At 47.4% G+C, this 17,435-nt stretch overlaps 1 protein-coding gene across 4 annotated transcripts in view; it reads right to left on the bottom strand.

The window, feature by feature from the left end:
- Positions 1-17,435, bottom strand: part of LOC103816332 (ligand of Numb protein X 2-like) — a 29,565-nt gene that overhangs the window by 3,912 nt on the left and 8,218 nt on the right. For all 4 annotated transcript variants that reach the window (XM_050974645.1, XM_018914245.3, XM_018914246.3 and 1 more), the window contains 7 exons: positions 12,317-12,755; positions 9,658-9,884; positions 8,159-8,355; positions 6,577-6,942; positions 4,512-4,691; positions 3,328-3,502; positions 2,954-3,164 (listed from right to left, as the gene is read on the bottom strand). In XM_050974645.1, coding sequence (XP_050830602.1) covers positions 2,954-3,164; positions 3,328-3,502; positions 4,512-4,691; positions 6,577-6,942; positions 8,159-8,355; positions 9,658-9,884; positions 12,317-12,755 — 1,795 coding nt within the window. The remainder of the gene's footprint in view (positions 1-2,953; positions 3,165-3,327; positions 3,503-4,511; positions 4,692-6,576; positions 6,943-8,158; positions 8,356-9,657; positions 9,885-12,316; positions 12,756-17,435) is intronic.

Below are 17,435 nucleotides of genomic sequence, written 5' to 3'. Positions count from 1 at the left end.
CCAGCAGCTAAACTTTTCCTAATAAACGTTTTTGCCTCAAGGGCTTTGCTTGAGCAGTTTGCCGAGGAGTTTCAGATTTCAAAAGCCTTCCCAGTTAACTTCTCACCAGGAGAAAGATCCAATTATCTACTTTAAACTGTAATTTACTTTTGTAGGAGTTTTTCACACATAAACACCGGGAGACCCAGCTCGAGCTTACTGATTCCTCCATGCTTTCCTTCCACCGGTACCACACAAGTGCAAAAACACAGCTCTGAGCCATGGCTGTGGCAGCTTCTGCAAATGAATAGCCCCGAGAGCAACAGTGGCAAGGACTGCGTCAGCACAGAACATAAATAAAAACATCAGGCACGTTCCCCAGGAGCTGGAAAGGGCTGTTTGCTAGGAATCCGTTTTCCATATTAAAAAGGGGTTCTAGGAAGAGAAACTTTAATTTACCACAATCAAAAATGACTGTGGGAAAAGAATTGGAGAGTTTAGGGAAGGTCGAGGTGCAGGGTTTATGGTGCCAAGCACGCTGCTGAGCTGGCAGTTCCTGGTCCCTGCTGGAGCTGCAGGGGTGGGACTGGGAGCTCCTCACGGTTCTTGTGGGAAGAGTCAGACTGGAGTCAGATAAATCCCAGGGAAGAGGGAGGCAGGAAAACTGCTTTTCCACCCCAAGACTTCTCCACAAGCCACACAGTGCACTGTGCTTTCAAGAAACTAAGGTTTTAGAGAGAAAAGAGAATCAATCTAAACTTTTGTTTCTGGTACCTTTGGGATCCAGGGTGTGTTGGATTGGAACATGGGCCCAGTCCAAACCAGCTTTTGAGATGGGATTTTATACTGTCAGTGGCTGGTGTGGATTTAACACAATGCTAGGAAGAAATCAAAGTTTCTGTTTGACAGAAACAGAAATCACAGATACAAGAATCAATGCCTGAATGAAACACTGCAGGCTCAAGTGTTGCAAGGATCAAATTCATTTCCCTAGCCCTGTGCACTCATTTCAACTCACACCTTCCAGCATCGTGTCTGGGTTCAAACTAGAAAGAAATACATTCCTCTAAAAGGAAAGGGATACTTCTGCTGAGCAGAGGAGTAACTGAGGGGAAAAAAGCTGAACAAACACAAAATTGCACATGGAATTAGGTTTGAGCTTTCACCCTGCAGGACACACCAACACTGGGGCCAGGGCAGCCACAAGGAGCACAAGGGCAGCCACAAGGAGATCCCAGCTGGTGCTGGCTCCAGTCTGGGCACATTTCTGGGGTTTTCTGTGCCACTGTGGTGCACACAGGGTCTGTCAGGCCATAGGGCAATGGACATTCCCCTGCAGCTCTGGATTTTGGTCCTGTGCAAAAGAAACCAGTTTGGGTGGGTCAGGAGCTCTCTGCAATGGAACCACCTCACAGCAGTGATGGCTCTGGGATCTCACTGCAGCTGCACCTCCCTGGGCCAGCCTGAGGTGCCAGAGGCACCCTGAACATGCCCAGGTGACAAACACCATGTGGGTGACCAGCCAGTGGCCACCAGGTCTCACTGGGAGCAGCTGGGAGAAGCAGGAATTACAGCCCTCTTTAGTGCTGGAAACAGGATGAAGGTTCTGTCAGATCCCCAAGTGGGATCCTTGCTGTGTGCCCCCTACCAACCCTCACAGCCAGAACTGCAGACACATTCCAAGGCCAGAATTCAGGCTGGAGTAAAAGGAATCTGGAATCACTTCTTGCTTCAGGAGTCAAAAGAAGGGGGAACATCAATACCAGCAGCAAAGAAATTCCCAGCAATGCATTAAATGCAGGTGATGTCAGGACACTCCTGAAATGAAGGCAGGAGACTCAGGAGCAGACTCCAGTCCCTGCAGCAGAGCGTGGGGAGGCTGCAAGTCACCTGACAGCCAGAAAAATTGGGAAAGGAAGAAAAGAAGCCCAGCCAGGCTTTGCCTTGCTGCAGTTCACTGCAGCAGCAGCTCAGGGAACAAAGACCAGGCAGCATCTGAGGGTTTGTGCCCTGCTTTGGGCTCTCCAGGTGCAGCTCAGGGCCAGCTCACACCAGACCTGCCTGGAGCAGCCAGGCCAGTGCCTGGGGGAGCAGAGGGAGATGGGAGGAGGTGCTGAGCACAGGCCAAGTGCAGGAGACACAAAAGCTGCCTTTCCTATGGCTGGTTTGTTGAGCATTTCTTTACAGGCTGCTAAGTAACATAACAGAGGCTTTGTGAGTGGTTCTTCTTTAGGTGTCTCAATGAACAGGGCTGTAAATGAGCTAAGCTTCCCACAGCAGGTTTGGCTTTATTTTCCACCTGCAGATGCTCCTGCAGTCAACTGGGATGACAACTGACTCTGCTTTTCACAGTGTTTTGATGTAACTGCTAAAGGGAGGGAGCCAGAGGTTCACCCCTTCAGGAAGGAGAGGGAAATTCAAGCTTCTCTTGGAACTTACCAGGTTAAAATCTGTGCTGTAAAGCTTGGCAGCAGGAAAACTCAACTGTGCAGAATCATTTCTGCTTCATGCTGAAGATAACACAGTTACAACAGCCAAGAAGAGTTAGACTGAAAGAATGTCTGCCCCTAAGTGAGATGATCAGATTAGAAACTCCCAGACAGCCCAGGTGTCTCTTGGCTTGTGTTAGGGGATGCAGAAAGAGCCACAGAGGGATTTCAGTCAGTACTTTAGCAAGGACTGTATCTAACATTGACTACTTCTCTTTAAAAAGGGGGTTTCAGGGCCTCCAGAGCATGGTTACTGTCCAACAGGAGTGTGGGAATGACGGGTCACTCCAGAAAAACAGTGGCATTTCCTTATGTACTCATTATTCTATGAGCTCATTGGCAAATGAGGCTTGCCACTGTCTTTCAGCTAAACGGGAATACCAGGAATGCTTCCAAGTTCATCAACAAAGTAATTAATTTCTAGTGTTTGAGTGAAAGTCAACCCTGTAATTAACAGCTCTCCATCCAGTCCCTGACAAACATACCTGGGCAATCCAAGCCACGTGATCCAGAGGGGAGACCAGCTAAATCCCTGCTCCCTGATGTCCAGAGCTGGCTCTGGGGAGTTCAGGGACAGGATTTCCAAGGCTTTCAGTGTGACTGAGTGGGAAGCTGCATTGGATTTCAGAGCTGAGACAGCTTCATAGTAGTTCAGATGAGTCAAATCGATGCCATTTATGCTCAGAAGTACATCCCCTGTTGATGAAATAAAATGGATTATTACAGACCGGGCCTATGGAGCCCATTTCAGCCTCCAGGGGTCATGGGAACTCCCTGTTTCCAGCCTCTCTCAGTGTCCAAGTCCAGCTTCCATTGAAAATACCCCACAGTTCCTAAAGGGTCTCAGAGCCTCCCTTACCTCTCTTGATTCTGCCATCCCTGAAGAGGCATCCAATGGGCTGCACACTTGTCACATAGATAGGGAGCTTGTTTTTGTTATCCCTTCCACCTCCAATTGTGATTCCCAAAGATTCCTTTGGCTCCTTTTTTATCGCAACTGTCTTCTCATGACTTACATATCCCTGAGGCAAATCCTACAAAGCAATGACAGCACAAAATGCACTCATTAATGCATTTAACAGGAGAAGCCCAGCTCTGGAAGACAGCAACATTTGTCTCCTTCATCCAGAGCATCCCAGCAATGTTGCTGGAGGGCAAAGTCAGCTTCCCATGTCCTTGCTGGGTGGGAATACAGAGCAGCATTTCTGAGGTGAACCCTCGGTGCTGTCCTAATGATCCCAAATCCATTTGCTGCAGGGAGATGCTGCCTCTGAGGAGGGGAATTCTGCACTGAGGAAGAAGCTATGAGCTCATCTCAGGGCTGCTCATGCCAAGCAGTGAAGCTCTCCCTGACTGAGTGTTTAGGTTGCAGTGAAGGCACACATTAGAGCACAGGCTGTACAACAGGGTGTAAATGCTACTGAGGGATTTAAATGCAGGAACACTCCAGCCACACAGGACAGGAACACCCTGAGCTCCAGGGACACTGAAACACACCACTGTGAGCAGCTGCAGCAGGTTTGTCACTCAGCTGGAAGTTTTACACACAGATTATCTCTCTGGTTGGGCACACTGGGGATTGTCCTCTTGCTCCTGCAGTTTGTTGTGCCCCACAAAGGGGTGGCAGAGCCACACTGCAGTCACAGCAGCACCATGGGGCCACCTGGGGATTCTCCCCCTGGACCATAAAGGGCTCTGGCTCCACACCAGCTCAGCTGGGTGTCACCACAACACCCTCAGTGTGCAGGCTTGATGGATGTCAAGAAGCAAATCCCAAAATATCTCACGGATGGCAAATTCCTTATTGCCCTTTCCAAATGATTAAACACCAGCTCTGCATCAACACTGAAGAAATTTTGTCACCTTTTTCCCTTAAAATGATGTTTTCCTATAGATGACAAAGTGGTTTTTCAGTACCAAACCTGCCCAAGCAGAAATGGAGCTGCTGATCAGCCTTCTGTGATAAAACACCATCCCAGAACAGCACAATGCATTTGCTAAACCAGGAACAAGCAGCACCTTGGCCTCATTTCCCAGCCCCACCTTCTGGTAGTTGGATTTTCTCCTGTAGTGGTTCTGGTCTGGTCGCCTCCGGTGGTGCACGGGGCTGCCCCCATTGCTGCTGCTGCTGCTGCTGTTGGAGGTGCTGCCATCCTCCCCTGGCTCCCCCAGCTGCAGCCCAGACTGCCTCAGGATCACAAAGTTCACTCTGGACTCCGTGGTCTGCCCAGAGAAACAAGGAGTAGAAATTAAAAAGACAGAGAAATGGGTTAGAAATGAGGGACAGCCCTCATTGCCCTGGGGAGAGAGAAGGGCTGGCATCAGCTCCTACAGAGGTTCTCCAACAGGTCCTCAATGTGATGCAAAGTCTTTTGTGATGAGCCAGGGAATGTGATTGGAAAAAGAAAAAGGGAATTAGCAAACATGAGTCAGAAGGAACAGAAGCAGAGACAGGCTTCACCCGTGCCTCCCTCCCCCACAAATGCCAAATAAGAGGAGGTGGAAAGGGATGATTAATTCCTGCACTTTGGTACAAACAACCAAAATAGCATCTTGTGTTGTGCCACAGAGTGAACAGAGATGGAACCCTGGCTGGTCCACACACAGTGACCACGACAAGCACTGGATACTTTTATTGCACAGGAAGTTGTTAAAGCTCTTTCCGTCCCAGCTTTGTTCATCTATTGTTCGCCATCTCCCATCCATTTTTTCCCCAGGGTACCTCTGGTTAAACACTTCACCAGCTGCTTGTCTGGCCTTGGCAGGGCTTCAGGGGAAGTGCTCCCATTGTTCCTGCTGCCCTCATTGGGTTTGTTCCTTCAGGTCACCTGACAGAACCTCCCTGTGAGGGACTCACTGGGGGAAGGCCCATGTGCTCACTTGGGGCGTTTCCTGCCCTGCATGGCAGAAACGCAGCTGCTGTTCTCACTCCTTGCCACAGGACCCTGCTTCCCTGGTGCCAGAGTGAATTCCCTGGCCTTGGAAGAGGGATCTTTTAAGTTACATTTAAGCAAGGATTTCAGTTAGGCCTCGGAAGAACAGATCATGTTTGGAAAGCTGTCGCAGTTTTCCACAAATGTCACTTCCAAAGAGATTCAACCCCCAAACCTCATGAAGCCAGTTCTGAGACTTTGGTAGCTGGTTCCAGTGGGATCAAAAGAGTTCCTCATATGGGAGTTGTGTGTGCACATTGCAACAGGAATGCAGCAGCACTTGTGGGATGCAAACAAATTCTAAGAGGCCACAGAACAGAAGCACAACATGAAAAAGAGCAGTTCCAGCACTGAGGTCCTTTCTCCCATGCACTGCATGCCTCTGATAACTGTGAAGAGAACTGCCTCTCCCTCCTGCTGACCTCACATCCTTTCTGGGATATAAACAGAATGGGATGAGGTGCATTGTGTCACAAACTGGAGGCACTCGCCTGGGGAGATAAAGAATTTAAACTGATCTGTTTGATATCTGCTGCACATGCAGCAGTCCTTAATCCTTTAACTAGAATTCCTTGCCCACTCCTTCCACCAAAACATGCTGCAACAGGAGCACATTCCACAGGGAAAGACCACCCCTCTTCTACCCATTCAGTACCTTGGAATGCTTTTAGCCTGAGGTGCCCCACGTTGTCTCTTTTCACAAATACAGGTAAAATGGGGAGAAAGGGCTTCAAATCAGTCCAAAGGGATCTGTTCTGATCTCATTTCCAGCCAGCACCTTCAGTGTGACTGTTGGAAGCACAACAGGCCACCCTAATCCCTCCCTGTCTGCTGCATGAATCCACCCAGTGCATCCCAACATTCCCTGGGCAAGGCTGAGAGGCTGCAAACACCACACAGGAGCTGCAGTCTCCTGAGGTGAACTCCTGTGCCATGAGCCACTGCTTCCCCTCAGACCTGTCAGGGCTGACTCACCACGGATTCCCACTCTTGGTGTTTATCTTCATTTGGAAGTGGTGCTTCCCACACATCCAGAGGGGAGTCACTTTCCATGACAGAGATTTGGGGGAATGCAGCTCGCCCTGGTGTGTTCTGTTAGCCCTGGCTCAGAACAAGAGCCCTGCCATCAGCCCCTCACAGCCATTTCCACACAGCCTCTCCACGTCTGAACTCACCTGGATTATCTGGGCAGCAGCCTCAGGAGTTCCTTGCCTCAAATCCTGACCATTTATTGAAAGGACTCTGTCATTCCGACTCAGCTTCCCATTCTTGGCTGCCAAGCCCCCCTCTAAGAGATCCAGAATAAAAATCCCTGCCTCGTCAGTCTTCCTGATCAGTTTGATTCCCAAGGGCTCGGATCGGTCTCTCTTCACCAAGGTGACGTGGATCACCTCCCGGCTGGTGGAAGTGGAATCCTGCTGTGCAGTCCTGTTGGAAAAGCCCTTCTCCTGCAGGACCATGAGGTGGAGAACAGGCCCTGGGTGGCGCAGGAAGGAGACAGCCTGGCAGTGAGTCACGCTGCTGATGTTGACGCCATTCACCTACAAAGACAAACAAAGCACTCACTAATCAGAGCCCACATTAATTAGGCACTGTCCACAGTGGGGCATGGCCAGGCTGGGGCAGGATGGAAAACTCCCTGTGCAATCTCTGACTCTGATGCACATTAGGGAGCAAAGTTTTCTGAAAAAGAATGAAGAAAGCTGATGGAATTAGACTGTAATTGTGAATAACTGAGGCCAGGGACAAGACAGGACAACCCACACAGCTAACAAACCTACAAATGTTCAGTCATTCCTTCCATGCCATGTAAATGCAGCTGTGCTTTTCCTTAATTTCCAGCATTCAGTACAGGCTTGGAGAAGACCCAGATCTCCACTTTTGAGTGCTCCATAGTTTACAAGCTTCTGGAATCATCCACTTAATTATGTGATTACCAGGGTGACTCTGAGAAGGACACGTTTTGCTTTGCCTGTTATCACGTAAGATTCTGTGCCATCTTTTAGGATGGTTAACAGGGCTCCTAAGTGTGGGACCTGCCCTATTTGCTGAGACTGAGACATGGACAATCCTGCTGGATAAAACAGGAATCACTCCATTGGTCTGCCTGAGAAACCAACTCCGAGATCTCATTAGCCACCTGTGTGGGGGCTGCCAGCCCTTCCTGATGCCCAATCCCATGGGACAGTGAGGATTTACAGCTTGGCAGATGATTGGGCAGCCATGGCTGGAGGTGCTAACAGTTGTCACCGTGTGTACAAGGTGTCACCTCCGTCACCCAGGGCCACACAGCCCTGCCAGTGTGGGCAGTGCCCTGGCTGTGGGTCAGGTAGAGGCTGGAGCTCTGCATTTACTCACATTTTGGAGCTGATAGTCACTGCCAGTCAGCAGCTCTCACCCTGGACCTGCCCACGGAGAATATGCAGCTTAAGCAACACAGTGGAGCAAGCAATAATGAGACTTCCTAACTAGAGCAGAGAAATGGGGCTGCTGTGTGAAATTTATCAGGTAGGGATCTTTTACTTTATCCACAACGGCCTACATTTCAAAAAGCTGTCAAATATGCCAGAGAAATATGAGTCTGACTGGAAGGAATGCCAGAAGTGCTCCTGAGCCCCAGCAGACACACAATGCTGCTGACACAGAGGTCTGAGCAGTGCTCTAAAACCCTCAGCTGCAGAGATTTCCCAGTTTTTCCAGGCACTCTCCTCCCCCAGTCAAAGGAAGCAATGGGGCTATCCAGGAGGGTTTCCCTACCTCAAGGATGTGGTCTCCAGGAGCAATTCTTCCATCAGCAGCAATCACAGAGTCCCGCAGCACTTCCTGAACAACAATGTTCCCCAGGGGGGTGTCCTTACCCCCAACTATCCTCATCCCCAGCTCTTCCTCAGGATCTTCCCGGTGGATTTCGATGGTGGTAGTTTCAGCCACAAGACTGGTTCTGTGAGGAAGGTCTGGTTGTGGAAATTGAAGAGAAAAACAACACATTAACAGAATTTTCCTTTTCATAGCACCCCAAGATTCAGGTTGTGTTCAGTCTAGAATATCTGGAGGGAAACCAGCCATGAGGAGACATAAGGTCACATAAAAAGCTTAAAACCCCTCTGTTTCTTTAGAGTTTCTCCAGAATTTTTCCCATTTTCTCCTAGCTTTTGGTGAACTCAAACTCTAAATTGTTGTTGCTTGGGATTTATGAAAAGACATTCAGTATGGTTGGGCTATATTTAGAGATTTGTTTTTCTCCTGTGATAGCTTGGCCTGCTAGAAGCACACACATAACAAATTCCAGTTTCCATGATGCCCATGAGGGAAAGGGACTACCCAGCTGTAATTACTGCTCTGCAACTTCCTTCCTCCAATTTCCTTTGCTCCCCTTTTCCCATCCCCCCCCTGTAGAACAGGAGGAATGTTTGGCTGTTTCACAGCATACTGGAGGTGAAGCAATGCTGCACTTTGAAGATGAAAGTTGCTGTTAGCAAGTGGGCTGAGATCTCCCAGCCTGGGGACAACTCAGGCAGGCCCAGCACTGCCTGGCAGAGTGAAGGGCAGGTGTCACACCAGGGATGCAAAACCTGCTCCAGGTGTGCTTTGGGAAAATGCCAACAGGGAACTGAACTGACCTGTGAGTTACCTCTGTCCCAGGCACAGGAGCTGGAAGTTGAGCCTAACTTTGAGACAAGGCACTGAGGTTTCCACGCTGCTGCCTCCTACCAAGCTGAGACAAGGCTGCTACACTGAAGTGGAGATGCTGATTTGATCTGCAAGGCTTCCAGAGCTGCCTGTTAATCAAAACCTAACTTATGCTAGAAAAACACCAGGAGGGAGGTACTGACCACTCCAGGAAACTGACTGTATATTTAACTTTCCTAACAAGATTAACAAGAACCTGGAACACTTCCTAGTTACTAATTATCTGGCTTCAGCAAGGGCTTTAAGTGCTCCACATTCACATTGACAGGGACTGCCTTTGTTTCTCCACAGAAAACTGCAAATACTCACTGCAATCTCACAGAGTTTCTCCAAGTGGCTTTGTACAGTTTTGTGCCTGTGAGCAGATTCTGCCACCCCTGATGCACATGAATTCATCTCCCTTCTGCTGAAGGAAGAGATGCCTCTGATGACTACTAATGGCTGAGTAGCATCAAGGATGTCTGACAGTGCTAGGGGTACTAAAAATTGAATTCTCTGAGATAATTGCCTCATTGGTATATCATGAAAGGTAAATACATAGTTCCACTTCTGTACCAAACTCTCACCTTCTTCACTCTCCTCAAAAGCTGGATTAACCAGTCCAGGCTCTGCAGTCCCCAGTGACACCACGGCAGCTCCAGAGCTTTCTGCCACAAGTGAGGAGTCTCCACCTGGGAGCTCTGGATCCTTGGGTGTGTTTGTGTCCCCCTTGGCAGGAGGCTCTTCCTTCCCTTTGGAAATGGGATTCCTTTTCCGCTGGAGCTCAGATTTGTATTTCTTAAACCCAGGACACCTGGAGAGAGATTGGCAGGGACTGTCAGTGACTGTCTCTGCCTGGGCAGGTGACCCAGCACACGAAAGCTCTGACAAACCTGTGGGAAGAAGCTGGTTCCAGATCTCACCAGTGCAGTCCTGGTTTCTCAGATGATAAAACTGATTCTCATTTGACCTTCAGTTTCTACTTATACAAGTATCAGCTTAAGAGCAGTGGCTTATTATTTCACCATTTTTGAAATTATTAAGTAAATTATTTGAAAAATAAGAAGGTAATAGAAACAGGAGTCTCCTTTGTTAAATATTTACCTGGCAAACAATCCATAAAGAAAACAATCCTTCTTAAATATAAGCAAATACTGAGCTCTGACGTACAGATCACTATGAACTGTACCTTGATACAAAGAAAGTGGCTCAAGTTTCAAGCTCAGCTTTGAATTAGGCTTTGTTTTAACACACCAGCTACACACGAAAGCAGCAAGGGAGGATTGGTCATTTTCTGTTGTGGAATGAGACCTGACCCTGGACCTGGTGCACTCCCAGGCCATGCAGGTGATGGCTCTACCTGAATGGGAGCAATTGAATTCCTAATCCCACTGAGTGCTCCCCAGAGGTCAGAGGTCCCAGAATTGGGATGTAACTGTGCACGCAGAGTGTGCCCTGGATGCATATACATCACCAGCCTGCCTCATCACTAATGGATACAAAGAACAGCTCTTTTATCACAAGTGTTTATAAAAAAGTGAGGAGGTGATAAATGCAAAAACATCACTTTCAGAGACATGAGTAGTATTGGGTGTTCACCAGAGTCACTTTTCAAATTAAACTGAGCTACTTCCACTCTGGCTAAAGAAGTCTCATCCCAGTATCACTTCCTCTGGTTTATTCCTACTCATTTATTCTCCAAGCAGTAAAATAACCCCAAACTTAATGACAGAAGCTGAATAATCTTCTTGTGCACATGTCCCTCTTCAGATATCAAAACATAAATTCGATTTGCAAAAGGCAGGGAAGTTCCCCAAGAAAACAAGTTACTATGTGCTTCTTATTTCCTTAAATCTTCTCTTATCAGTTAATCTCACTTAAAACAAGAAAACACCCAAATCCCAGTGCAATTTTCTTTTTTTTTTTCCCCCTCCCTATTTTTTCAGTGTGATGATCCACTTGCACCCACAGCCCAGGTGAAATAGCCTGGAATCCTAGAATACTCTGTCCCCAAGAAAGATACAAACAAGGTGGAATATAGAAGAGAATGATACAGTTTCCAGGCAGGTCTCTAATGTAAACATTTGAGGTGCCTCTCTCCCTCCTCTATGTGTAACTCCTGTGCCAGAGGGATTACAGAGTGTCAGGAGTTTACTGATAGCAAGGCAGATTTGCAGAGCAGAGGAAGGCCCAGCCCTGGTGTGAGCCGTGGCCCCAGCCCGAGCAGCCAGGACAAAGGGCTGCTTTAAGAAAAAGGAGAATATAAACTTTCACTGAAGGGAGAGGGGCACCCAAGCACCCTCCGTCCCTTCCCCTGGCTCTAACACAAGCCCTCAGCTTGTGGGGACTGAAGACAATGAAAACACAAAGGTTCATCCTTGGCTGGAGCTGCAAAGGTATCCTAAGTGTACCTGCTCCCTGGTTGGCTTATTTTTAAAATATGTCATTGCCACAACAAACTACAACACATCTGAATGAAACAAGCCTGTGGCATTTCCCATTGCTGACAAATACACCCTGCCAAGGAAGGTCTGTTCCACCTGCAGCAGGGCTTGCACTTAGCCCCCCTCCCTGCAAATCATTAACCAGGTAGGAACAAGGGTTCTCCAGGCACCATGGCAAGAGCTCTGTCACCTGCACTCCTTTTAAAGTGACAGTGTCCTGCCTGCCACCAGCTCAGGCAGCAGGGAAGCACCAAAAAATCTCCCTTCCTCTACACAAGAGGAACAGAAAAAAACATAGTAATTTTCATTTGCTTCTTTTTCTCAGCAAAAGAATGAGAGAAGATAATGGAATTATAAGTAGGTGTTTCAGCAAGTGCACAATGTGCAGCTTGGAGGGACTTGCGCTATTTGAATCAAAGACTTACGTATTGCACATCTTAATTGAACCAATTAAACTGGCAGCACTGCACAATCCCTTGCTTTCAGAGCCTTGACTTTGTGCCTTTCTTCTCTGCACAAGGGAAACAAGAATAAGCTTGTTTGCAACAACTCCAGAGCTGGAGGCCCAGTTCAGGACCCACAAATGTCTGGGTGTTTGACAGGTTTAGAATCTGCAGACAGGCTGAAGGTGAGCAGCTCAGAGCAGACAATTACACTGTCCTCACCCACCCACCTCTGCAGCCTCACCCTGGCTTCTCTGGTATCCCACCTTGCCCCAGTTTAGGGAGCTGCTCTGAGAACAGAGGGTTCTGATAGGCAGCACAGCAGCCCTGGCAATAGCAGGATGGAAAGGGGAATGCACCTGTTCTGCAGGTGAGCTTCCAGCTCACAGCGCTGCATGGTCTGCTGGCACTCAGTCTTGAAAGGACACAGCACAACCAGCTTATCCAGCAGGTTCCTCACCAGCAGGCTGGACTTGTGGCACTGCTGGAAGGAGAGCTTCTTGCGATCCATGGGACAGAAGTTGTACTCCTGCATGAAGTTCTCGAGGCACTTGAAGCAGTACGTGTGCCCACAGGGTGTGTCCATGGGCTGCAGCAGGGGCTGCAGGCAGATGTGGCAGATGAGCTCATCGTCCACCTCGTCCTGGAAGTTGTACAGGTGATTGTCCAGCAAGGGGTGGGCCTGGCCACACTCACAGCACAGCTCGGGGACTTGGGACACGCTTTCCTCAGTGACGGGGTCAGCCATGGCAGCCAGCACCAGGGAGGAGATTGTCACACAGCAGCTCTGCCGCAGACCTTTAGGGAAAGGCAGAGAGAGACATTTCCAGCCAGCCGCCTGCTTTGAATGCAGCCCATTAAAAGTTAAACTGTTCCTGCCTTGAGCTTCCTCCCCCAGAACCTGCACCCCCACCTGACCCCCAGAGAGCTCTTCCTTCCAGAGCCACCCTGTGAATGAACAGCCCAGGCACCAGAGGATGCAAGGACCTCATTCAGCACAAGGTTCAAGCACGTGGATAAACTGAGGCTTAAACTTTACACACACACACACACACCAGAGACAGACTAAATAAACTCTGCCCAGCACAGGGACTAGAAAAGCTGAGACAAAAACTGCATGTTCTTGGTGGAGAACCCAGAGAGGGAAGGGAAAGGAAGGATATGCAAGACAGTGATTTTTAAACTTCCTCTGGCTTTTCTGATTATACCAAATCTTTCAAAGACGTGTGTGGTGAAAAGCCAAACTGGGGACTTCTGGTTGTTAGAATTTTTGTTTTGTATTTGGGGGGGTGGGGAAGATGAGGCAAAAGAAGAGGAATAAATTTCAAAAGAAACTTAAATCTAAACCACATTTCCTTCCTTTCAAGCCCACTCCCTTCAAAAAAATTTGTTTTAACAAACAATGCATTGTTCCCCACTCATCCATGCCTAAGTTCCCCCATGGAAACAAATTTCCTATAAAAAGACTAAAGCTTCCTAAGTGGAAAAAAACGTAAAGAATAGTCCACATCATTTTTTGCAAGGTTAGAGAGAGGACTGAGCCTCAGCTCCTTTCAGCCAGGGAGAGCAGGATAAGGGACAAACTGAGTCCTTGTGGCTGCTGCTCTGATTTTAACAGAAAACCCTCTTCAGTCACATCCATTTTGAATCTTGCCTATTGTAATTAAATATAAAATTCACTTGAGTTTCCTAGCAGAGTACAGGCACAGGGATGACTGCAGGGAGGATTTTTTTAACCTGGCAGTTATTTTAATGAAGTAGGAAATGTGGTATTAAAGGAAGCAAACTACATTACACGGTGGGGGGGGGGGGGGTTGTGGTGATGTTTTGAGGAGTTTGTGATTGGTGGGGTTTTTTTTAAGTAAAGAATCCCAGACTCTGAAAACAAAAAAAATTACAAAACTGTGATGAAATGGAAAATTTCTGACAGATGATGTGGAAAACACCTGAAAACAATGATTTTATCTGGAACAGGTAAGCAAGAGGGAACACTGGTCTGCACCAGTGCCTGGAGGACACAGCTGGCACACAGCAGAACTCAGGAGGAAGGGAGACAAGAACAATAAGATAGCAGGAACGGCAAGAAAAAATTAGTCATGGGTTTCTAATAAAAATCATACATCACTCCAATTAATTGTCAAGGTAAGTCAGCTATTTAATTAAAGGAAGAATGTATCACCAACAGAATCAGCCATTTCACAGGCGAATTCTTACCCAGCCACAGGAACATGTTCACTTCAAAAGATTAAAACATCACTGTCACGGTTCCAGGTGGGTACAACAGGAGTTATTTGCTCCTCTCTCCCTGCTGCAGTGCCAGGAAAGCATCTTCCCCTTGAGGGAAGCACTCGGGCTGGGTGAACATCCCCGAGTCCTCTGTTTGCATTCCCTCCTTAACTCCTGCATGGCTGGTGCTCCCCAAACAAAGCACAGCTCTCAGACAGCACCCCTGGAAATGAAAGCTGGTGTGTCCATGGCCTCCTCTCTCAGATCTGCCTGCTTTTGGTGCTTGCCTCCACCTGAAACAGGCAGCCCTTCTGTTTGCCTTACTGGCCTTTTTGCCAGCCTTCAGCTGATCTTGAACGATCTTTCAGGAGCAAAAGGAACATTTCAACATTAGACCATCACTTAACATCTCCTCAATTCTAATCAATCAGTTCAGCACCAACAGGTAATGAAACAAGGAGCTTCCAAGGCAAACACTACCAATCAGAAATACTTGTGCTTCGGGTTGGACTATTTGCATAAAACTTTGGCAGGTGATGAAACAAATCCACTGTCTTAGCAAAAACAAACCTCACAGTAATTTTGCTGATAAACTACTTTTATTGGGGTTTTTTTCAGACTATTTATCAAATTCATTCTCTGCTCTGTGTTTAAAGGTTACACAAGATGAATCCCATTGATGAGTAATTTCTGAGTAATAACTTGTGGAAGATAAAAGTGTCACCAAAATTTTGCTGCTCCAAGCTGCTCTGCTGTCTCACTTCCAGATCCTTGAAAACAAGGGCTGAAGATTTCATTTAAAGGTGCCCAGGTGAATTTTACTTTTCCACCACTGTCCCTTCAACAAGGGTAACACTCCTGCAGACACCAGGGAACCCAAGGCTGACACCTCTATGATGAAACCCAGCCCAGAGCCTTGGGCAAGGCAGGGCTGAGTGAGCAGCTCGGGGAGGGCAGCAGGCTCAAACAAGCCTCCCTTGCTCAGGGACTCAGGCACTAAGCAGAGCTTCTGTAAGGGAAGAATTGCTAAAATCTCATCCAGCACAGATGCTGCTGCAGCCCAACAAGGCAGAGTTGAAGTATGTAGAAAATCAGTGTTTCATCATAACAGGCCTGGCTCCCCTCAGCCTCAATGAGCCACACTCAGAAGTCAGTCCAGAGAGCCCACAGGATCCCAGCTTTGGAGGGGAGTGATACAAACTCAATCCTTTGCAACCTAATCCCAGTTCCTCATTCTAACTTCCAAAGGCCAGACCAACCCAATCAACCCCTCCATCCTTGTGCTGCTTTTTTGTTCCATCATTCCCCACTCTCCAGCTTCCTTCCAGCAATGGATGGCACCTTCCCTGCTGCTGCCTTTCCCCAAAATTCTGGAATCTCTCCGTGGCTTTTCACCCACATCATGAGGGAATCACAACATCAGGATCCAGCTTGGTCCCCAGTTACTCCACACTGACTGCCTGGAATTGTTAAAGCCTGACCCAAACATGTGCTGCTCTAAGGGACTCTGTTGCTCTAAAAGGGTAACACAAGAAATGCCTCTGGAATCAGAATTATTTGGAGAGTAACACACCCCATGCCTATGCCTAACAAAGAATTGAGGGAAATAGACCAGCAGAAATCTCTTTGTATTTCCTAATTTCTTATCCCATTAGGATTTCTTTGGAATCACCTTTATCTTTACTGTATTAAAAACAAAAAAAAAAAAGAAAGAATACCAGTGGGTTTTTTAGGAGGTTTTTTTTTTTTTTTTAAAGTAGGATTCCTGGTACTGTAACACTGACTCAAAGACTAGACTTTTTTTTTAAAGATGACTTATCAGGTAGTCTAATCTGTATTCCTGCCAAAGCAAGACTATTCCTGACAATATTAGCACATTGCCTATTCTTGTTTTAGCTCTGCCAGGGCCCAGAGCCTCAGCTCTGCCCCCCTGCACATCTACAACACTGTTAACAGCTCTGGGAGGGGTCTGCCAAGAACCACACCAGCACTGAAAACTTCGGCACCATTCCTGGTGGGCAAACTGCTCATTCCCTGCTCCGCAGCCCAGACTTGGAAATAGAACTGATGACTCACAGCTTGGGGAAAAAAAAAAAAAAAGCCTTTTAAAAAAAGCGTGATTATCTAAATCTTCCCAACCCCGTGCCTCCACTTGTGCTGTGACTGACTGAGCAGGAGCTGTGCCTGTGGTACCTGGCTTCACAAGAGCAGCATTCCAGCTTCCCAGCTTATCACCAGCATTCCCAAACACAGCTCTGGCTCCTGCTTTCAAGCCATTTCACCGAGCTACTCTTGTTGTGGAGCACAAAATAAAGTTCTGTTCAAGCCAAGCCTGTCTGCTCACATAATTCCAGCAGTTGGTACAAGTGAATTTTGGCCATAATGTATCTACCTGAATTTCATTTCTTTGAGGGGTAACACCATTGTTATTCCCATTTAAAAAGTGAGAAATTACATCACCAGAGCCTAAGACAGACCCACAGAGGCAGCAGCCCCTGAGAATTTAACACTTTGTTCTGGCTCTGAAGAGGATCTCAAGGGACCCACCTAAGGCCACAAAGGAAGCTCCCAGGGAAAAAGAACAACCCAAACAAAAAAGAATAAAGTCAAGCCTGTGTCTATTAACTAACTGATTTCTAAAACCACAAATACGGTGAGTAAGCAGATCACATTCCATATTGCAAAACACAGAACCACGCAAGCAGTCTGCAGCAAGGACACAAAACAGATATTCTGATATAAACAGTAAAATTCTTCCTGAAGGATGTGGGTGACTAGAGAATGTCTCAAACAGCTGTAGTTAAGAAATAATTTTCAAGAAAATCCTCAAATAATTACTTCTCAATATTAAAAAGAGAGGTGTGTTGTGGGAAATATTTTAGAAATGCCATGGTTAATGCTTTGGGGCTGCTGTAGCTTAGCACTGACATGGTGATAAAGAAATATTGGGCTGAAAACCCAAATAAAAGCTGGTTTGGGGACTGTGGGGCACGTGCCCCACATCTCCTGCTATGTAACACTTCACTGCAATAATTATGTCAGTTATTATATTTATAACATTTCCCTGGGAGACTGGAATTGCAACATTCCAACTAAAGGCTAAACAATTAATTAATTTTTTGGGGGCTGGACAAAACAAGCCAGCACAATCTGGGTGGAGATGGCTGAGGGCACACACCAGCAAGGCACTGACCAAACCTAACAGCAAGTTCCAGATAGATTCTGATGGAGCAAACCCAATCCTCTAGAAAT

This window comes from Serinus canaria, chromosome 4A (assembly GCF_022539315.1).
Source record: "Serinus canaria isolate serCan28SL12 chromosome 4A, serCan2020, whole genome shotgun sequence".
In the NCBI taxonomy this organism is placed as follows: domain Eukaryota; kingdom Metazoa; phylum Chordata; class Aves; order Passeriformes; family Fringillidae; genus Serinus; species Serinus canaria.
The sequence above is the reverse complement of the archived record's forward strand: the minus strand, read 5'-3'. Positions and strand labels throughout refer to the sequence as shown.